The sequence below is a fragment of the Hypanus sabinus genome, unplaced genomic scaffold, assembly GCF_030144855.1.
Source record: "Hypanus sabinus isolate sHypSab1 unplaced genomic scaffold, sHypSab1.hap1 scaffold_822, whole genome shotgun sequence".
Classification (NCBI taxonomy): Eukaryota; Metazoa; Chordata; class Chondrichthyes; order Myliobatiformes; family Dasyatidae; genus Hypanus; species Hypanus sabinus.
The window spans coordinates 48717-72462 of record NW_026781675.1 but is presented as its reverse complement, the minus strand read 5'-3'; the positions used below and the strand labels follow the sequence as shown (position 1 = coordinate 72462).

General features: G+C 42.8%; 1 protein-coding gene across 2 annotated transcripts in view; it reads left to right on the top strand.

Annotated features, from left to right (window-relative positions):
• The window catches only part of LOC132390262 (26S proteasome non-ATPase regulatory subunit 11-like), a 159736-nt gene that overhangs the window by 100237 nt on the left and 35753 nt on the right, over positions 1-23746 (top strand). For both annotated transcript variants that reach the window (XM_059962872.1, XM_059962873.1), the window contains one exon: positions 3272-3397. In XM_059962872.1, the coding sequence (XP_059818855.1) occupies positions 3272-3397 (126 nt within the window). The remainder of the gene's footprint in view (positions 1-3271; positions 3398-23746) is intronic.

Here is a 23746-nt window from a genome sequence, read left to right as displayed (position 1 = left end):
AAAGCTTCCTGAGGGCCTGCCATACCCTCTGCCTCACTGGATCAAAATTGGCCCCATTAGTCTTTGGGCTCTAGTTCCCATCAACCTAATCAGCAGTGCCTTCAAATCTCCCATAGCCAACAATCGTCCCGTTGTTTCTTCCTTGAAGGCTCTAATCCATTTTCCTGCCCCCTCGTGCAGACTAGGCAGAGTATTTTTCAGCCCTTCCAGGTCCTGGGATCCCCAAGGGATGTACTGTACTTGTCCTGATCCTTTAACCAGCAGTGGCAGCATTTCCTTCTCCCCATTCCATGTAATCAGGCTTCCTGCCTCACCTGATTCTTCATCTATTGCTGACTCTATTTCTACTGGCTGCCACTCATACCTTCCTGGGGTATACCTTCTTTCTTGCTCCTTCTCTCCTCTAGTCCCCTCCAATATCTCCAATACCTGCCTCTCCATCCTCTCTCGTGCTTCCTCCAAACTCTCGTCTCCTACCTTCATCCAACTTCCTCTCAACTCACTCTGTTCTTGTTGTCTAGATGATTCCTGTTCTTTTCTAGTCTGTCTGTCTCTACAGTATAACCGATACTCCTCATAATCCCTCTTCTCTCTCAGCTGTTGTAGCCTTTCCACTTCTCTTACCATCTCCCTTCTATCCTGTTCCGTCCTAATACTTTCTCCCTCTATCTCGTTCCTCAGCACCTCTCTCACCCTCTCATATTTCCTTCTTTCCTCCTCAGGGTCCCAGACCTCTACTTCCCCCTGCAGGCTTACTGTTCCTGATATCATGGGGCACTGCTTGGGTGTTCCCTGCTCGTTATAGGGAGGGGGGTCTTTCTACTTCTTTCAGATCCGGGTATGAAGCTGAAGCCGGGTTTCTCTTAGGCTTTTCTTCTCCCCCACCCGACTGTTTCTCCTGTTCCCTTGTGTCTTTTTCGTTTATTATCAATATCCTGCCTGTCTTTCTCAATCTCTCTCCCTCTATCCTAAAAAGTTTCAATACTTCCATCTCCTGTTCTCTCCTTTCCTCCCTTTTCTTGGACTTATCATTTGTTTTATGATTTTTAATTAGTGCTTCCATCTCTTCACACAAACTTACATCGAATGTTCCTTCTTTTGGCCATTTTGTGCGCAGGTTTTTGGTTCTTTTTTCCCATTTCTCTGAAATTGCAATAATCTCACCTCTACTTACCGGGAATTTCTTGCACAGAGTGTCTACTGCTGTTCCTTTTTCTTCCACCATGTTATTCTCTTCTTTTAGGTACTATTTCTTAAAAAGTCTCACAGTTCAAATACTTCCCCTATCCTATCTTTACGCCTAGTACTACAGTTTATTCTACCAGTGGTTAAGCAATTTATCAAATTCTTCTTACCTTCTGTTCCGTTCTGTCCGAGCAGCCCTCAACCTAAGGTACTACTCACAGAAGTTTCTCTTCACTCTCCCTGCCCGTTCAGCCCTTCGCTTTGTGCAAAGCGGTATCCACAGGGATTTACCAACACCACGTGGAATTTTCTTTACTCAACTTCTTATTACCTTATTCGTACTTACCCCCACTGCAGTGTTCTCGATCAATCCTCTGAGCCTCCTGTCAAACCCTCAATTCTGCCAGATTCTTTGGATCGGAGTTGCTACACACTTCTGAGTCCCCGAGACCCCCAAAACCAACAGAATTTTAGTCCAAATTGTACCAAAAAGCACTTAACTTTTTTCTGGGTGCACCCGTAATTCTGTTAGCTCTGTGAGGGCTCCCGAGGGACCGGGAAGCGGCCTCAACCCGTTGAATCCTTTTCGCGGGTCTCTTTCTGATTCTGTTCGTGACGCCAATTTTGTCGTGGTTACTTGAAATGACCAGGAGACACAGACAGTTCTTCGAGAAGTTTATACCATTATTTGCAAACAAAAGCTGAGGCAATCAATGAACTTGTCACTGAAAGCCCACCGAGCTCCGGTGTACAGCATTCTTTATAGTAATTTCTTATCTCAGTTACATTTCGGTTTCATCAGCATACCCAATCAATTATTAGTTGCATATCATCTATATATTAACTAATCAATCGCTGTTGCCTAGCTCTCGGTGCGCCATCAGTGTTTCTTTCCAGTTCACATCTTGGGCCTCATTCCTGGCCAAGGTTGTTTCTCAGTCAGCCTCCTTAATCTCCCTCACATTACATCTTCTGCTCGTACCATCCTGTCCGCCACCGTTATCTCTTACTAAACAAAGGCTGAGTGTAATACATGGAGTACATTTCAGCTAATTAGTGCTGCTAGCTAAACAGATGTTCCTTAACTGCTATGGCATTTAGCTAAGAGAGTACAAAGTATCTAGTAAAACAATACATAGCAAAATGTGTCTAGTAAAATAATACATAGTAATATTCAGTACATAGGAGCGAATACATAGTGTAGTAAATAGCTAGTACATAGTGGTTATATTTCAGGTATATATAGTGATTATGTCAGGTATATTTCTCAATGCGTTCAAGGAAATTTCTTGCCCTACCAGCACAACAAATTTCAAAGTAAATTTAATATTAAAGTAGATATGTGTTACCATGGCCCTGTGTTTCATTTTCTTTCAGTTATTTACAGGAATTTAAAAGTACAATATGAACTTTTTTATGTATTTATATATATTTTCTTTTTTTGTTATTATTGGATTCTTAGGTTTTGTGCTGTATTGGATCCAGAGTAACAATTATTTCATTCTGCTTTACACTTGTGTAGTGGAAGTGGGTTTAAATAATTTTGAATATTGAACAAAGAACAAAGACCAGTGTGCAATACAAGACAAGTTGTGTAGTAATAGAAAATACTGATATTCTGCCCTCACACAAGAGTTTTCCCTGTTTTCTAAAGCTAGACAGAAAGATAACTCCCTTCCCAATGTAGTTGTATTTGAAGGCAGTTGTATTATTCACCAATGTGTTACAGTATACAGAGAACCAATGTAAATGTTACACCTTGACGTTCTCACTAAAGGCAATAATGCAGCCTTTTAGGATACTCTCCATTGTGCCTTTATTGAAATCTGTCAAAAGTTTAAGTGAATGCCAAAAGTATGCAAACTGCTAATAAAGTAGAGGTGCTGTCGTGTTTTCTTTGTAATGCCATTTATATGGTGGTGTCAGGGCAAATCCTCTGATATGTAATTTAGTTTCTGATCTTGACAATACTAGTTAAAAATATTTTTGCTTTTAAAAGCAGCAACAAGCTTCAGGTTTACTTACATTATGAATATCTTTTTATTTTTTGACATATACTGGATTTCATCTCATTTTTGGTTTGCAGGCTTTAACAGATTTCCAGGCAGAACTGCGGGATGATCCAATCATAACAACACATCTGGCAAAGCTATATGACAATTTATTGGAGCAAAATCTTATCCGAGTGATTGAACCTTTTTCCAGAGTTCAGGTAAAATTGTTTGCTGTGAATGATATAAAAGTCTCATTCTGTTACTTACAGAGCAGTTTCAGAATTCTTACAAAAGTAATTTTTAATTATTTAACTTTTGAGGAACTGTACTGTTGAATTCTTCCATATTGCTTGAATGGATATTTCTGTTTGTCATCTGATCAAAAAAAACTATTACTGTAGGTTTTGTTTTGTAACAAGGAGGGATAGAGAGAATAGAAAAGAATACCTAGTATCAGTATTTACAGTACAATCTGTATATTTTCTTGATTTCAGAGGCATTTTATACCATTTAGGTAATAGAAATTAATACAGATGAATACAATGTTTAGAATATCATTTGGATTAGAAAATTCTTTCCAAACTATCCAACCTTTTTTGTTACTGTGATCCTGGTTCAAACATGCTATGGAAAGAAAAATCAATCTAACAGCCTTCAATGCTATATGAAGTTTGTAATTTTGGTGAGAATACCTCTCTTGGGACAGGCTCATCATTTCAAAATTCAATCTAGTGAATCTTTCTGCATTCCCTTAATTGCAAGTATATTTGATAGACTGCAAGCTGTTTTTACTCTTTTAGTCAAATCCTCTTTATGTAAAGTCCAACTGCCCTCTTAAGCAATGTTTAGGTTCTTTTAATATTAAATATTCAATATATTCTGCAGTGGATAACTGTATTCAAAACAAAATTGAATGCTCTGGAGAAATATTTAATTAGTGATTTAAGCCATATAAATTTAATAGCTTTAAATACTGATAGTGGCATCTACCTAAGGTGCCCAAGACCGTAAGACAAAGGAGCAGAAGTCAGCCATTTGGCCCGTTGAGTTTGCTCTGCCATTTTTTCATGAGTTGATCCAATCTCCCATTTAGTGCCACTCCCCCGCCTTCTCACCATAACCTTTGATGCCCTGACTACTCAGATACCTATCAATCTCTGCCTTAAATACACCCAATGACTTGGCCTCCACTGCCGCCCGTGGCAACAAATTCCATAGATTCACCACCCTCTGGCTAAAAAAAATTTCTTTGCAACTCTGTTATGAATGGGCACCCTTCAATCCTCAGGTCATATCCTCTTGTACTAGACTCCTTCCACCATGGGAAACAACTTTGCCACATCTGCTCTGTCCATGTCTTTCAACATTCGAAATGTTTCAATGAGGTCCCCCCCCCTCATTCTTCTAAACTCCAAGGAGTACAGTCCAAGAGTGGTCAAATGTCCCTCATATGTTAACCCTCTCATTCCCAGAATCATTCTAGTGAATCTTCTCTGAACCCTCTCCAATGTCAGCACATTCTTTCTTAAATAAGGAGCCCAAAACTGCACACAGTATTCCAAGTGAGGCTTTACCAATACCTTATAGAGCCTCAACATCACATCCCTGCTCCTATTATTCCTCTAGAAATGAATGCTAATATTGCATTCGCCTTCTTCACCACTCAACTTAGAGGTTAACCTTAAGGGTATCCTGCACGAGGACTCCCAAGTTCCATTGCATCTCAGAACTTTGAATTCTCTCCCCATTTAAGTAATAGTCGGGCTGTTTATTTCTTCTACCAAAGTGCATGACTGTACACTTTCTGACATTGTATTTCATTTACCATTTCTTTGCCCATTCTCCCAATCTATCCACGTCTCTCTGCAGACTCTGTTTCCTCAGCACTACTGGCCCCTCCACTGATGATTTGTATCATCAGCAAAGCCATCTATTCCATAATCTAAATCATTGATGTACAACATAAAAAGAAGCAGCCCCAACACAGACCCCTGTGGAACACCACTGGTAACCGGCAGCCAACCAGAATGGGTTCCCTTTATTCCCACTTTCTGTTTCCTGCCAATCAGCCAATGCTCTATCCATGTATGTAACCTTCCCATAATTCATGGGCTCTTGTTTAGCAGCCTCGTGCAGCACCTTGTCAAAGGTCTTCTGAAAATCCAAATACACAACATCCACTGCATCTCCCTTGTCTAGCCTACTTGTAATTTCCTCAAAAAATTGCAATAGGTTTGTCAGGCAGAATTTTCCTTTAAGGAAACCGTGCTGAATTCAGCCTATCTTGTCATATGCCTCCAGGTACCCTGTAACCTCATCCTTGACAATCAACTCCAAAAACTTCCCAACCACCGATGTCAAGCTAACAGGTCTATAATTACGTTTTTGCTTTCTTGCCCCTTTCTTAAATAGTGGAGTGGCATTTGCAATCTTCCAGTCCTCCAGTCCTCCAGAAGCTATTGACTTTTGAAAGATCATTGCTAATGCCTCCGCAATCTCCACAGCTACTTCCTTCAGAACACAAGGGTGCATTCCATCTGGTCCAGGAGATAGACTATTCAGCTTTCTAAGTACTTTCTGTGTCGTAATTGTAACTGTCGTAATCATAATTGTCTCTTCCCGCACACCCTTGAGTGTCTGGTATACTGCTGATGTCTTCCCCCTCGGGTCATCCCCCTCAACAGCATCCGAAACGATATACTTGTTGCCGAAGGGGGCAGCCACAGGGCTGCTCTCCACAATCTGGGCATTTCCTTTCCCTCTCCTGACAGTCACCCAGTTTTTTGAACCCTGTAGCCTAGGGATGACTACCTCCCTGTAGCTCCTGTCTATCATCTCTTCACTTTCCCTAATGAGCAGCAGGTCATCAAGCTGCAGCTCCAGTTCTCTAACACGGTCTCTGAGGAGCTGCATCTTGGTTCACCTGGCACAGATGTGGCCATCAGGGAGGCTGCGGGTCTCCCAGGATTCCCACATCGGACACTCTGAACAAAGCACTAACCCTGCAGACATGCTACCTAACTCTACAGGAATGAAAGAAGGAAAAATAAATGTACTTACCCACTTATCTCGCCAAACACACAAACTTTTTAAACCGTTAGCTTGTACCATTAGCTGTGTGAGCCCTGCTGTTCCTCCATCTATCCGGGCCAATTTGCCAAAGGGGAGAAAGACCTACTTCTAAGTTAATTAATTAAAGGAGCTTACTCACAGGGAGCAAGTTTGTCCTCAGACTCTGCTTGCCGAAGCCTCACGAGCCAAAACATTCCTACTCTGTCACCCACTCCATTAATCTGCTCACTTTTTAAACTCTCCCGCTGTCACAGAAGCCAACCTTCACACACTTGCGCAGTCATTCCCCATTCAAACTGACGAAGATCCAAGCAGTTTGTAGAAAACTTTTATTTCCTGAAACATACTTGAAAGAGAAAATCTGTAGATGCTGTAAATTCAGTAAGTACACAGAAAATATTTGCAGAACTCTGCAGGCAAGGCAGCATCTATGGAAAAGAGTACAGTTGACATTTCGGGCTGAGACTCTTGAGTAGGATTGGAGAAATAAAAGATGAGGATTAGAGTTAAAATGTGTGGCGGGGGGATGAGGGAAATGAGAAACACAAAGGTAATAGCTGAAATGGGCAGACAAGGAGATAATGTGAGAGAGGAAAAAGGGGAAGGGGAATGGTGAAAGTGGGGCCATTACCTGAGGTTCAAAGAAAGGGGCTTACTTTCTTCCACCATTAATGCTGCTATCGACTGCATCTCTTCCATTTCATGCGCATCTGCTCTCACCGCCCTACCAGGAATAGGGTCCTCTTCTCTTCAGCTACTATCCCACCATCTTCCGCATTCATCACATTATTCTCTGCAACTTCCACCATCTCCAATGAGTTCCCACTACAAAGCATATCTTTCTCTCCCCCCCCAACTTTTTGCTTTCTAGAGGGAATTGCTCCCTGTGCAATTTTCTTGTCCATTCATCTCTCCATCCCATTCTCCTTTCTGCTACAAATACCCCTTCACCTCCTCTCTCAATACCCTTGAGAGCCCCCAACAGTCCCAGGTTTGGTGACCCTTCACCTGTTGGTATATCAGGGTTATGTAATGTCTGGTGTGAGATTCAACTTTGTTGAGCACCTCTTCTCTGTCTGCTGATTAGGCAAGACAGCCAGTATCTATGGAAGTAAATAAACAGTCAGTATCTTGGGACAAGGCTCTTCAGCAATGGGAAGGAACAAGGATGAAGCCAAGTGGGTGGGGAAATGAAGTGAGAAACTGGAAGTTAATAGGTGAAAAAGGTAAAGAGCTGAAAAAGAAGGAATCTGATAGGAGAGGAAGAGTGGGAATGACAGGAGAAGTGGGAGGGGCATCAGGTAGAGGAGAAAAGAAGTGTTAACAGGGGAGCAAGAGATTTAATTAAAGAAGGAGGGTGAAAAATTTAGATCAGATTATGAGGACACTCAGTCCTTGTTTATTGTCATTTAGAAATGCATACATTATGAAATGATACAATGCTCCTCCAGAGTGATATCACAAAATAAAAGGACAAACCAAAGACTCACACTGACAAAACCACATAATTATAACATATAGTTACAGCAGTGCAAAGCAATACCGTAATTCGATAGACGCAGACCGTGGACGCAGTTTAAAAAAAAGTCTCAAGTCCCGGTCGACTCCAATCTTCCTGATACCAGGCAGCAAAAGGGAGAAACTCTCCCTGCCATAAACTTGCAGACACTGACAACTAATGTCTTGGAAGTACCCGATGACAGCAGACTCGGTCCAGAAAATTCGAGCCTCCGACCAGCCCCGCCGATACAGCCTCCTGAGCGCCATCCTCTGCCGAGCGCCTTCGAACTCCTCCCAACTGCCGAAACAAGCAAAGCCGAGGTCTCAGAGGCTTTCTCCTCCGGAGATTCCGGACCGCACAGTAGCAACAGCAGCGAATCGGGCATTTCAGAAGTTTCTCCTGATGTTCCTCCACGCTCTCACATCTGTCTCCATCAAATCAGGATTGTAAACGGATCCCTACTTAAGTAACAGATACCCATTCTCCAGAGAGGTCGTGCACACTGCATCGCCCCGCTATTCTCTCCTCCTTCAAATATTTGTGTGACCTTCAGTCTTCTGGATAACCACGTTTGCAGCAGGTACACTGTTATGCAGCTCCTCAGAGAACATTAAGGAGCTGTAGCTTGATGATGATCAGTTCATATGGAAAACTGAGGAGGTGATAGATAGGAGCTACAGGGAGTAGTCACCCACAAATCTAAAAACATAGTGAAATTTGGGTAAAGCATCACTGGGTTGTGGATTATAGATGGGAGCTTAATGTCCAAGGGTACAATTTTATTGAAAGGATGAGCAGAAAGGCAGAGGGAACAGCGTTGCTCTGTTGGTAAAAAATAAATTTATATCACTAGAAAGAGGTTACACAGGATCAAAAGCCTTTATAAAAACATAGAAAACCCACAGCACAATACAACCCTTTGGCCCACAAAGCTGTGCCTAACATATGCTTACCAGAGAAATTACCAAGCGTTACCCATAGCACTCTATTTTTTTGAGTTTCATATACCTGTCCAGGAGTCTCTTAAAAGACCCTAATGTATCTGCCTCCACCACCATTGCCAGCAGCCCATTCCACACACTCACCACTCTCTGAGTAAAAAACTTACCCTTGACAACACCTCTGTACCTACTCCCCAGCACCTTAAACCTGTGTCCTCTTGTGGCAACCATTTCAGCCCTTGGAAAAAGCCTCTCACTATCCACACAATCATCATCTTGTACACCTCTATCAGGTCACCTCTCATCCTCCATTGCTCCAAGGAGAAAAGGCTGAGTTCGCTCAACCTATTCTCATAAGGCATTCTCCCAATCTAGGCAACATCCTTGTAAATCTCCTCTGCACCCTATCTATGGCTTCCACATCCTTCCTGTAGTGAGGCGACCTAAACTGAGCACAGTACTCCAAGTGGGGTCTGACCAGGGTCCTATACAGCTGCAACATTACCTCTTGGCTCCTAAATTCAATTCCACAATTGATGAAGGCCAATACACCGTATGCCTTCTTAACCACAGAGTCAACCTGCGCAGAGGACTCGGGCCCCAAAGTCCCTCTGATCATCCACACTGCCAAGAGTCTTACCATTAATACTATATTCTGCTACCATATTTGACCTACCAAAATGAACCACCTCACACTTATGTGGGTTGAACTCCATCTGCTACTTCTCAGTCTAGCTTTGCATCTTTTTGATGTCCTGCTGTAATCTCTGACACTATCCACAGCACCCCCAGCCTTTGTGTCATCAGCAAATTTATTAACCCATCGCTGCACCTGTTCATCCAGGTCATTTATAACAATCACGAAGAGTACGGATCCCAGAACAGATCCCTGAGGCACACCAGTGGTGACCCACCTCCATTCAGAAAATGACCTATCTACAATCACCCTGTAAGCAAGCCAATTCTGGATCCAGAATGCAATGTCGCCTTGGATCCCATGCCTCCTTACTTTCTCAATAAGCCCTGCGTGGGGTATCTTGTCAAATGCCTTGTTGAAATCCATATACAGTACTTCTATTGTTCTGCTATCATCAATGTATTTAGTCACATCCTCAAATATCAGGCTTGACAGGCACACCCTGCCTTTCATAAAGCCTTGCTGACTATTCCTAATCATGTTATGCCTCTCTAAATGTTCATAAATCCTGCCTTTCAGGATCTTCTCCATTAAGACTCATTGGTCTATAATTTCCTGGGCTATTTCTATTCCTTTTCTTGAATGGAACAACATCTGCAACCCTCCAATCCTCCAGAACCTCTCCTGTCCTCTTTGATAATGCAAAGAACATTTCCAGAGGCTCAGCAATCTTCTCCCTCGCCTCCCACAGTAGCCTGGGGTACATCCCGTCCGGTCCCGGTGACTTACCCAACTTGATTCTTTCCAAAAGCTTCAGCACATCCTCTTCCTTAATGTCTATATGCTCAAGCTTTTCAGTCCGCTGTAAGTCATCACTGCAGTCACTAAGATCCTTCTGCATAGTGAATGCTGAAGCTTTTTAGTCTTTTTTATAATATATTTTTTTTAAGTTCATCATCAAACATTTCCATAAGATGCCTTTTAGAGATTGTACATATATATCATATAATCATATACATCACAAATCTCCACAAAGTGTTTATCTGAGGTATACACTTATAGAAAAGAGTGGAAAGAAAAAACAAGCAAAAGGAAAGAACTATGTACAAGTGGGGAGTGATCTTTTTTTAAACAACAGATTCATTGATTTGTGAGAATAAAGTCAGGCCTATGAGGTGTTATGTAGTTAAACCATTTTTCCCAGTATGAATCAAATTGTTCCAAATTGGATAAAATTTTCTTACGTTTGATTGAATTTAATAGCCCATTGACATTAAAAGAAATGAGTTTTACCTTGTCCTTGGCCATCTGTATTTATCTGTCAGTGTACCATTGAAATTAGAATAAAACTTAATTGATCTACTCCCTGAACAAATAAGAACCAAGAAACACAAATAACAACAAAAATGGCAACAAACGTGTGATTCCAAGGCTGAGGTCTCTAGTAGGTGACCCTGCGTTGAGCTAGAGGAAATGTCTAGCTGTGGGGGATAACACCTCCTACTTGTGAGTTGAGGGCCCCCATTGCAGTATTCATAAAAGTCAGTGAACAAATCCATTACACAGAAAAGACATATATACACACACGTTTTACACACACACACACACACACTACATATAAATATATTCTCATTTTACTGGGGAAAAAGGAGTAAGTGAGCGAATAAAGAATAACAACTAAGTAATATAAAATCCACATTATAATAAGTATTTCTCGAGATAGGTATATCACTGTCTACTTTTGCTTCTTTTTAACCTCTCAACATTTTTAAAGTTAGCCAAACATTATGGCTATTCTGAAGGGGGTGTCTTTGGGAAACTCCCGGTCTCTTCCTGATATATTTCTCTCGGGCTCCACCCTTCTCGCATTCTCGATTCTCGCACTATTTCCCAAGCCGAGCAGGATAATTCCTCAGTCAGGCTTTCCCTCATTTTGGTGACAGTAACAGGCAACCCTCTGGCCTTCATGTCTGTAGTCGCCTCTTCCACCGTCCGGTACAACCGCGTCCTGTTGTCATTAAAACACTCGAAGTTTAGCAGGGTACGGAGTTTGAAATCTAATCTTATTTTGCTTTAGTACTGGCTTTACTTCAGAGTATTCTTTGCGTTTCTGCAGGACCGCTGGGGAGTAATCTTGGTTGAAATATATTTATCGTCGTAAAACACTCTCTTCTTACCCCAGGCCCTTCGTAGAAACTCCGCCTTGGTGTTGTACTGAAGGAATTTAATTATAATTGATAGTGGCTTTCTATCCTGGGTAGGTTTTGGGACTAACGCGCAGTGGGCTCTTTTGACTTCCAGCTTCATAGCTGGGAGAAGCTCCAGTGCGTCCTGTAGTAACTTTCCGACAAACTCTGTCATAGACAGATTCTGTCATAGATGTTGTAGATTCTGATATTTTTCCGCCATGATCTTCCCTCCAGATCAAGCAGTTTACCTTCTTGGTGATTTAATATTTTTATTGTCTTACTCAGTGTCCACTCCACGTTTTGAACGCGATCTTCCACCTTCTCAGTGCGAGTCTCTGCCACTGCTATTTTTTGATTAATGCTGGGGAGCTCTGCCTTAATATCACGGAGCTGCTGTTTTATATCTTTCTGGAACTCCATTATTTCTTTCAGGATTTCGAAGATGTTCGCTACTTCGACTGAACGAGGCCCAGCAGCTGCCTCACTATCACGCGGTTGGGTCGGAGAGCCGCTTGCTGCACTCCTCTGGGTCGCAGGCTCCGCAGTGTGGCTTTTTAAATTTCCATTCCTTTTCCCCATTATTGCCCGTTTTTCAGTTCAAATATTTTTTGAAAAATATTATATTTGACGGGTTAACGGGGCTTAATAAGCGTTTTTCCAGAGGAGCTTGTGACTTAAGCTGCCATTCTCGACGATGACGTCCTTTTCAGTCTGTTTTAAATCATTCCTACAACTGCCAAGATCCTCCGTAGTGAATACTGAAGCAAAGTATTCATTAAGTACCTCGGCTATGTCCTCCGCTTGCATACACTCTTTCCACTGTCACACTTCATTGGTCCTTTCTCATCTTATCCTCTTGCTCTTCACATACTTGTCGAATGCTTTGGGGTTTTCCTTAATCCTGTCCGTCTTGGCCTTCTCATGGCTCCTTCTGGATCTCCTGATTTCCTTCTTAAGCTACTTCCAGCTAACCTTATAATCTTCTGGATCTCTCTTTATCTAGCTTTTTGAACCTTTCGTAAGCACTTTTCTTCTTGACTAGGTTTCCAACAGCCTTTGTACACCACAATTCCAGTACCCTACCATCCTTACCCTGTCTCATTGGAACGTATCTATGCAGAACTCCATGCAAATATCCCATGGACATTTGTCATATTTCTACTGTACATTTCCCTGAAAACATCTGTTCACAATTTATGCTTCCAAGTTCCTGCCTGATAGCCCCATATTTCCCCTTACTCCAAATAAACGCTTTCCTAACTTGTCTCTTCCTTTCTCTCTCCAGTGCTATGGGAAAGGAGATAGAATTGTAATCATTATCTCCAAAATGCTCTCTCACTGAAAAATCTGACACCTGACCAGTACAGATCAAGTACAGCTTCACCTCTTGTAGATTTATTTACATGTTGTGTCAAGAAACCTTCTTGAACACAACTAACAAACTCCACCCCATCAACTCCGGAGATCTTCCATTCTCAGCCAAAAACTCATAATTCCCACACCCCACACTGCTCGGTTTTACCTCCTCCCCAAGATCCATAAGCCTGGCTGTCCCAGTAGACCCATAGTTTTGGCCTTCTCCTGCCCCACCGAACTTGTATCTACCTACTTGGACTCCATTTTGTCACCCACCCTCTACCTCTTCAATAACTTCCAGATCCCCGGTCCTGACCACTTCGTTTTCACAATGGATGTCCAATCCTTATACACTTCAATTCCCCATCAAGAGAGCCTCAAAGCCCTCCGCTACTTTCTTGACAATAGACCTCACCAGTTCCCCAACACCACCGCACTCCTCCGGTTGGCAGAACTGGTACTCACACTTATTAACTTCTCAAAAAACAGACAGGATCTCTCGGTTGCCACCCACTTCAACTCTGTTTCACATTCCCATTTGGATATGTCCATACATGGCCTCCTCTACTGTCATGATGAGGTCAAACTCAGGTTGGAGAAGCAACACCTAAATATCGTCTCCTACCCCTCAGCATGAACATTGAATTCTCCAACTTCCTTCTTCACCTTTCCTGCCTATCCCCTCCCTGCTTCCCCCCCACCCTTTGATCTTTCCTCTTACTAGTTTTTCATGACAACCACCAGCCTTCTCCTTCTCTCCCTCCCCCACCTTCTTTATAGGACCCCTGCCCCCTCTCTCTTCAGTCCTGACGAAGGGTCTCAGCCCGAAACATTGACTACTCATTTTCACGGATGCTGCCCGACCTGCTGAGACCTGCGTGTTGTACGTGTTGCTTTGACCCCAGCATCTGCAGTATACATTGTGTTCACTACCCCATCTAAACCCCTTGATCTAGGGATATGCCAGTCGATATTTGGTAAATTAAAATCTTGCTCCACGACAACCCTGTTGTTATTACACCTTTCCAGACTCAGTATCCCTGTCTACTCTTCAATGTCCCTGTTACTATTGGGTGGTTATTGACCCTTTCCAATTCCTAACTTTCACTACAGAGACTCTGTAGATCAGTGGTCCCAACCACCAGGCCGCAGACCGGTACTGGGCTGCAAAGCGTGCTACCGGGCCGCGAGGAAATGATATGATTTGGTGATACGAAATGATATGAGTCAGCTGCACCTCCTTATTCCCTGTCACACCCGCTGTTGAATTTGAATGCACACGAGGTCAATACTCAGGCGAGGTCATCAGTTGGTCATTAACCTACAACTACTCGATGAGTGAGAAAACAAACGTTGCTTGAGAGTTTCTTTGGAAGAGGTGGTAGGGACATAAAAGGTCTAACAATGATGATAACGCAGACACAGCTGAGGCCAAGGTTGCAAAAAAAAGCAAGCGACTGGTGACTCACATGCTCCAAGCCCCCTGTGTGTGATATGTGGAGACAAGCTGTCTAATGAGGCAATGAAGCCATCAAAACTGCTTCGGCACCTTGAGTCCAAGCACCCTGCACTTAAGACAAACCTGTTGAGTTTTTTGAGTGGAAAAAATGTCAGCGAGCGGGACAGAAGCAAGTGCTGAGAGCCACCACCTCCGCAAATGCTGCTGCTCTGAGAGTGTCGTACTTAGTGGCTAGCCGTATTGTTAAGGCTAAGAAGCCTTTCACTGTTGGTGAAGAATTGATTCTGCATACTGCCAAGGACATGTGCCATGAACTGTTGGGAGAAGCTGCTGCCAGTAAGATGGCACTGGTTTTAACCTGCTCAGTGAACTCAATTTGTCACTTCGGGAGAGAATAACAACCGTTTTCAAGTTGGCAGATAAAGTGTCTGCTTTCAAAGCCAAACTGGAACTGTGGGGACGGCGAGTGGACAGGGGCATATTTGACATGTTCCCAACATTAGCTGGGATTTTGGGAGAAACTGAGGCTGCATCGTCCTTCTCATGGTGTGCAATCACCTATCTTCACTGTTGACAGAATTTAAGTGTTACTTCCCAACTGCAAATGACCCAAGACATGCAAAGGAATGAGTTTGTGACCCGTTTGTGAATGTCCCCGGTGAATCATCCATGTAAGCGGGGGAAGAAGATCAACTCCTTGAGCTTGCAAATGACAGTGGACTGAAAAATATGTTGGACGTAACTTCTCTGCTGGCATTCTGGATCAAAGTCAAGGCTGAACTAGACTCGAAAGCACTGAAAACATTGCTTCCATTTCCAACATCATATCTCTGGGAATCAGGGTTTTCTGCAATGAATGCAACAAAAACTAAATTATGGAATAGACTGGACATAAGGAACCCCCTTTGAGTATTGCTGTCTGCCATCACTCTCGATGGGACCATCTTGTTGCAGGGAAACAAGCCCAGGTTTCCCACAGATTCAGCAATATTGGTATGTTGCATTGATTTTATATGTTCATACGGGGAAAATATGCGCTGTGTGTTTAATATCGAAACGTTACTTAAAATGTTATGATGCCATTGGCTTATGTGAGTTATAATTGACTTATCTATATTCATGTGAGGGAAGTATGTGCTGTGTGTTTAGTATTAAATTCATTAAATAAACCCTTTTAGAAACAAAATTGAGTGTATTAGCCACTTATAAGTGACTTAGAGATGACTTATCAACCATATTCCAGTTGTGATTAACACCAGCCCCTTCAAGGATATTGCCAATATTAAACTGGTCTAGGTTCACCTCTTGCTTCCCTTCTTGTCCTTTCTGCAACATCTAAAGCTTGGTTCTCGTAGTAACCATTCTTGCCGCTGGGCCATCAAGTCTCTGTAATGGCCACAACATCATAAACACAAGTACCGATCGGCTCTGTGCGTGTCCCTTCTCTATCACCTTCTCTGAACTTTCTTCCTTGAACCATTGTGGACAGAACTACGGGAAGGCTAAAAAGGACTATGATGAAAGCTGTCTACAGATCCTGAATCATACAGATACAGATACATAAGGATACAGATCCTGTGGTCTACAAGTTTCAAAGGGAGTTTGAAAATGCATGCCAAGAGGGCAATGTTACAATAGTCATGGGGGATTTCACTATACAGGTAGATTGGGGAAATCAAGTTGGTACTGGATTTCAAGAGGGCGAGTTTCTAGAATGCCACTGAGAGGGCTTTTTAGAGAAGCTTATGATTGTGCCTACTAGGGGATCAGTTATTTGGATTAGGTGTTGTGCAACGAACAGGAATTGTTTAGACAGTTTAACGTAAAAAAACTTACTGGAAAGTGATCATAATATGATCAAATTCTTCCTGAATGATCAGAAAGAGCTAAAGTCAGATGTATCAGTACTACAGTGGAGTAAAGGGAATTACAGAGGCATGAGAGAGGAGCTGGGTCAGAATTGATTGGAAAAGAACTCTGGCACGGATAAGGGCAGAGCAGCAACAGCTAGAATTTTTGGAAGCAATTTGGAAGACACAGGATATATACATCCCAAAGTTACATAAAGTATAAAAGAGAGGTGAGAATGGATATCGGACTGCTGGAAAACAATGCTGAAGAGGTAGAAATGGGGGACAGTGAAATGGTGGACAAACTGAATAGGCATTTTGTACCTGTCTTCACTGTGGAAAACACTAGCAGTATGGTGGAAGTTCCAGGTGTCAGGTCATGAGGTGTGTGTTTCTCAAAGGAAAATCTCTGACAAATGTGTTGGAATTCTTTGAAGAAATAACAAGCAGGATATACAATGGACAATCAGTTAATTTTGTTTAATTGGACTTTCGGATGGCTTTTGACAAGGTGCCACAAATGAGACAACCTACAAGATACTAGCATTGATAAAGCAGTGGTTGATTGGCACTGAATGGAAATACAGGTTTCCCCTGCTATCCGAAGGTAGAGCGTTCCTATGAAACGATTCATAATCTGGAATGTTGAAAAGTGAAGAAGCAATTACCATTTACTTATATGCGAAAAATGTGTGAGCGTTCACGAAAAATGTGTGAGCGTTCACAGACCTAAAAAATAACCTAACACGTAAAACCTAAAATAACAGTAACATATAGTAAAAGCAGGAGTGATCTGAACGCAGCCTATATAAAGTAGAAATACTTTTCTGCAATCATTGCAGCACTGTCCACTGTAGCGCAAATCTCAATCAAGCGCTCTGGGCAGAAACCACTGGTGACTGACCTCCATGCAGAATATGACCCATCTACAACCACTCTTTGTCTTCTGTGAGCAAACCAATTCTGGATCCACAAAGCAATGTCCCCTTGGATCCCATGCCTCCTTACTTTCTCAATAAGCCTTGCACAGAGTACCTTATCAAATGCCTTGCTGAAATCCATAGACACTACATCTACTGCTCTTCCTTCATCAGTGTGTTTAGTCACATCCTCAAAAAATTCAGTCAGGCTCATAAGGCACAACCTGCCCTTGACAAAGCAATGCTGACTACTACTAATCATATTAAACCACTCCAAATGTTCATAAATCCTGCCTTTTAGGATCTTCTCCATCAACTTACCAACCACTGAGGGAAGACTCACTGGTCTGTAATTTTCTGGACTATCTCTACTCCCTTTTTTGAATAAAGGAACAACATCTGCAACCCTCCAATCCTCCAGAGGCTTTCCTGTCCCAATTGATGAAACAAAGATCATTGACAGAGGCTCAGCAATTGTCTCCCTCACCTCCCACAGTGGCCTGGGGTACATCTCATCCAGTCCCAGTGACTTAACCAATTTGATGCTTTCCAAAAGCTCCAGCACATCCTTTTTCTTAATATTTACATGCTCAAGCTTTTCAGTTTGCTGCAAGTCATCACTGCAATCACTAAGATCCTTCTGCATAGTGAATGCTGAAGTGAAATATTCATTAACTACCTGAGCTATTTCCTCCGGTTCCATGCACACTTTCACACTGTCACACTTGATAGGTCCTATTCTTTCATGTCTTATCCTCTTGCTCTTCACATACTTGTAAAATGCCTTTGGGATTTTCCTTAATTCTGCCTCACAAAGGCCTTCTCATGGCCCCTTCTGGCTCTCCTAATTTCTTTTTTAACCTCCTTCCTGATAGCCTTATAATCTTCTAGATCTCTAACATTACCTAGCTCTCTGAACCTTTTGTAAGATCTTCTTGACTATGATATGAAGATAGGTGGAGGGGCAGGTAGTGTTGAAGCAGGGTGTCTGCTGAAGGACTTAGACTGTAGGAAGATGAACAAAGAGGTGGCAGATAGAGTACAGTGTAGGGAATTTTATGGTCTTGCACTTTGTTAGAAGTAATAAAAGTGCAGACGATTTTCTAAACAGAAAAGTTCAAAACTGAGGTACAAAGGGACAGGAGACCTTGTGTAGGATCCCTTAAGTTTAACTTGTAGGTTAAATTTGTAGTGAGGAAGGCAAATGTGATGTTTGCTTTAATTTTAGGGAACTAGAATATTGAAAATAAGGATATAATGCTGAGGCACTGGTGAGACCTCGCTTAGAGTATTGTGAGCAGTTTTAGCCCCCTTATCTAGGAAAGGATGGGCTAGCATTAGAAAGATTCAGGAAGATGATTCAGGATTCAAATGAAACCCCCCCCATTACTGGCTTGATATTTCTAACTTGTATATAACTTTGTTCCAGCAAATCAGTGAGATTGGGATGTCTCACTCACCCAAACTGCATTTTGTATGAATACTGTGTGATTTACTGCCCTGTAATAGCCAGTCAGCATAAAATAACAGATCGCACACTGCATAGAATTATAAAGAAGTATACCTGTATATGTTAACTTAGCCAAAAGTTAGTGAAGAAAAAAATAAAAAGAAAGAAAACAAAACTAAGGGGCACATTATAATTAATCAGTCAAATATGTACAGGTTGGAGCTCAAATCTTCCAAAAGCCGTATTCACCGATCCATGGCATAGCTCTGTTCAGTCGTATTTCTCCACCATTTTGAATCCTATGACCGGTTCCCTGTAGCGTCGTATTTCTTCATCTCCCACCAAACGAAGACCAAGACCCTCCACTTCACTAAACCACTCCCCAAGCCTTCTCCAGAACCTTCTCCTTGTTCCACTCTCCTGATAGGATGGTTCATATTCCTAAGCATTCCTTATCTCCAAGAGAATCCAAACTGCTTCTACAGAAAGACCATTATATGGAATATCCTGAGGTTCTGGTGACGTCATCGTCGAGAATGGCAGCTTAAGTCACTAGCTCCTCTGGGAAAAAGAGTATTATGCCCCGTTAAATACAGTATTTTTTGAAAAATAGTTGAACTGAAAAGAGGGGCGAGAATGGGGAAAAAGAATGGAAATAAAAAAGCGAAACTGTGGAGCCTGTGGCTGAGAGGAGTGCAGAGAGCAGCTCTCCGACACGACTGCGTGCTAGCGAGGGACCTTATTCAGGCAAAGTGGCGAATATGATCGAAATCCTGAAAGAGATTCCAGAAAGAGTTCCAGAAAGAAAGAAAACAACAGCTACATGATATTAAGTCAGAGCTCGCTGATGTCAATTAAAAAAATAGTGGTGGCAGAGACTCGCATTGAGAAGGTGGAAGATCACGTTCAAAACATGGAACGGATACTGAGTAAGACAATAAAAATATTAAATCACCAAGAAGGTAAACTGCTTGATCTGGAGGGAAGATCACGGCAGAAAAATATCAGAATATACAACATTCCCAAAGGAGTGGAGGGCTCATCTATGATGGAGTGTGTCCGAAAGTTACTGCGGGATGCACTGGAGCTTCCCTTGACTACGGAGCTGGAAATCGAAAGAATACGCCGTGCGCTAGTCCGGAAATCTACCCAAGATAAGCCACGCTCAATAATAATTAAATTCCTTCAGTATGGTACCAAGGCTGAGATTCTACGAAGGGCCTGGGGTAAGAAGGGTGTGTTTTTAGTTGATAAGTTAATATATCTCGACCAAGATTACCCCCCCCCCCCTCCACCCGCGGTCTTGCAGAAATGTAAAGAATACTCTGAAGTAAAGTGAGTACTAATGCAAAAAATGATTAGATTTCAAACTCCGTACCCTGGTAAAGTTCGAGTGTTTTATGATGACGGGACGCGGTTGTACTAGACAGTGGAAGAGGCGACTACAGACATGAAGGCCAGAGGGTTGCCCGTCAGTGTGATCAAACTGAGGGAAAACCTGGCGGAGGGATTATCCCACTCCGCTTGGGAAATAGTGCGAGAATCGAGAAGGCAGGAGACGGGAAGAGGCCGAAAGAAATATATCGGGAAGAGACCGGGAGTTTCCCAAAGACAGTCCTCACCCCCTTCAGAAGAGCCATAATGTTTGGCTAACTTTAAAAATGTTGAGAGGCTAAACAGAAGCAAAAGTAGACAGTGATATACCTATCTCAAGAAATACTTATTATAATGTGGATTTTATATTACTCAATTATTCTTTACTCGCTCACTTACTCCTTTTTCCCTACTAAAATGAGAATATATACAAAGCGTCTTGCCCCCGACGGGGTATGACACCCGCAACAGGAAACCAGGACCCACCCTGAGGGCCACAAACGGCAGCACGATATGGACCTATGGCACTTGCACAGTGCAGTTGCAGTTCAGCGCCAGCCGGTTCACGTGGGACTTCACACTGGCCGCCGTGGACCAACCACTCATGGGGGTGGACTTCTTGCGAGCTCACAGCCTGCTGGTCGACTTGCAAGGGAAAAGACTGGTACATGCCGAGATTTTCCAGACGTTCTCCCTGGGTGAAACCAGGTTGCCGGCCCCACACCTGGACTCCATCATGCTGTTGGACAACGAATTCTCCAGAATCCTGGCGGACTTTCCTTCGATTCTGGCACTGCAGTTCACAGCAGCCATGCCCATACACTGGGTACGGCGTACAGCACCACATCCACGCCCGCGCACAGAGGCTCCCCTTGGAAAAGCTCCGCCTGGCGAAGGAGGAGTTCAAGAGGATGGAGGAATTGGGGATCATATGGAGGTCCGACAGCCCACGGGCCTCCCCCCTGCACAAAGCAGCCGGGGCTTGGAGACCATGTGGCGACTACTGCAGATTGAACGAGGCTACAACTCTAGACCGCTACCCTGTGCCGCACATACAGGATTTTGCAGCAAACCTGCACAGGGCAAGAATCTTTTCCAAAGTAGAACTCGTCCGGGGATACCATCAAATCCCGGTGCACCCTGAAGACATCCCCAAAACAGCACTCATCATCCCATTCGGCCTGTTTGAATTCCTCTGAATGCTGTTCGACCTGAAGGCATTCCAGTGGCTAATGGATGCGGTGGACTTTTATTTATTTATTTATTTGGACGACATCCTTATAGCCAGCGGTAGTCGTCAGTAGCATCTGTCCCACCTCCCGCCTGAGTGATTTCACCCTCACAACCTGGCCAAATGCCAGTTCGGTCTCAGTACCATCGACTTCCTGGGCCACAGGATTACCAAAGACGGGGCAACACCTCTGCCCTCCAAAGTAGACGCGATCCACCACTTTGCCCGGCCCAACACGGTCAAAGGCCTGCAGGAGTTCGTTGGTATGGTGAACTTCTACCACCGTTTCCACCCCTCAGCAGCCCGTATCATGCGCCCTTTTTACACCCTGATGTCGGGTAAAGGCATGGACATTACTTATGACAAAGAGTCCGCGGCCGCTTTCATTAAAGCCAACGAAGCCTTGACAGATGCCGCGGTGTTGGAGCAGCTCATCGAGGGGCGCTGGCAACGCCTGGCATCCTTCAGCAAGCACCTACGACCACCTGAACTCAAGTACAGTGCCTTCGACTGGGAGCTGTTGGCACTGTATCTGGCAATCCGGCATTTCAGGTACTTCTTAGAAGGCAGGCCGTTCACTGCGGTCACGGACCACAAACTGTTGACCTTCGCATTCACAAAGGTGTCTGATCCCTGGTCTGCTCACCAGCAGCCACATCTGTCCTACACTCCGAGTACACGACGGACATCTAGCATGTCTCGGGAAAGGACAACGTCGTGGCGGACACACCCTCCAGACCAGCTGTCCAGGCCCTGTCCCTGGAGGTGGACTATGCAGCACTGGGGGTGGGGTTATGTGGCGACGCACTTTCTGTGCAGGCGAACCGGCTCACAAATAGCCAGCGCGCCGGGAGAGACTTTGGTAATGCACCTCTAACGTCATTTCCGCCCGGAGAGGGTGGGCTTTAGGGATTAAATGCCAGCGCCGCGGTTTGAATAAACTAGTCTTGAAACGACTTACTGACTTCGTGTCGTTGTCTTTAGTTCTGTATGTAGTACATCGCTACAGAAGGACCTTTTTCCCAGCAGAAGGGATTACACTCATTATTCTGCTCCCAACTCTGTATATACAAGAATAGACTATAATGTTTGGAAAAGACAAAGATAAAATAAACTCCTGTGGAATTGGGACAATAGGTGTAAGTGACCATGTACCTATATATTTATCTGTTGATTTTGACCTACAACCAAAGAATACTATTTGGAAACTAAATTCAAGTCTACTCAATGATCCATATTTTAAGGAACAAATTAAAAAAGAAGTTAGTCTCTAGTTAGAATCTAATGATAATGGAGAGGTTTCACCTCCCATTCTATGGGATACTCTGAAGGTGGTCTTAAGAGGGAAAATTATAGCAATATCTTCAAATAAGAAAAAAATAAGGAGTAAAACATTAGAGGAATTACAAAATAGGCTGAAGGAACTAGAGAAAAACACATTGAATTTAGCACAGGATACATGAGGGGAAATTAAAAGAATTAGGATTGAAATTAATAGTTTGGCTACGCAAGAAATCAGGAAAAATATAATGTTTCTGAAACAGAGACATGAAATCTATGAAAATACTGGCATGGAAACTGAAAACAAAAGATAGCAGAAAATGCAATTCATAGAAATAGGGATCCAAGAACAAAAATGATAAAAATATAAGCTAAGTGAAGTTCAAGAAGATTTTGAAGTGTTTTACAAAACGCTATATTCCAAAGTTCCAGGGGGAAGCATAATCCAAATCGACAGCTTCTTGAATTCTCTAGTTATCGACTTTAAGCGAAGAACAAAATAGAACAATGACTGCTGACATAACTGAAGTTGAAGTTAAAAGCTGCAATTAGTAGGCTTAAATTAAGCAAGTCACCAGGATCAGATGAGTGTACGGCAGAATGGTAGAAAGAATTTAAAAATGAGTTAATTCCTGTTTTACTCCCCACACTGAACTGGGGTCTAAAAAAGGCACAAATTCCACCCAGTTGAAAGGAAGCGATAATCTCAGCTATACCGAAAGAAGGTAAGGATAAAATGGAATGCAGATCATTTAGACCAATATCTGTTCTTAATGTAGATTATAGATTATTTATCTCTATCATGGCCAGACTATTAGAAGAATTTCTACCCATACTGATACGTAACGATCAGACAGATTTTATACGACAATGGCAGACTGAAGACAATATACGAAGGACACTTCATGTTATGGATCATATACAAAAAAAATCGAAGCAATAGTGATAAGCTTGGACGCTGAAAAGCATTTAATTTGGTTAATTGGAATTTTCTTTAAAGAGTTTTACATAGATTTGGTTTCCAAGGCACAATTATTAAAACTATACAGACACTATTTGACAACCTTACTGCTAGGATTAAAATCAATGGATATTCATCAAATAGTCTTACTCTAGAAAGGGGCATGAGACAGGGTTGTGCATGGTCACTGCTACTTTTTGCATTATATGTGGAACCACTAGCTCAATACATCAGACAAAATGAAGATATCAGGGGAATTACTATTAAAGGGACAGAGCATAAATAGGCTTGTTAAGCGGATGACATTTTGATCTATCTAGGGCAACCAACATACTCTTTACCCAA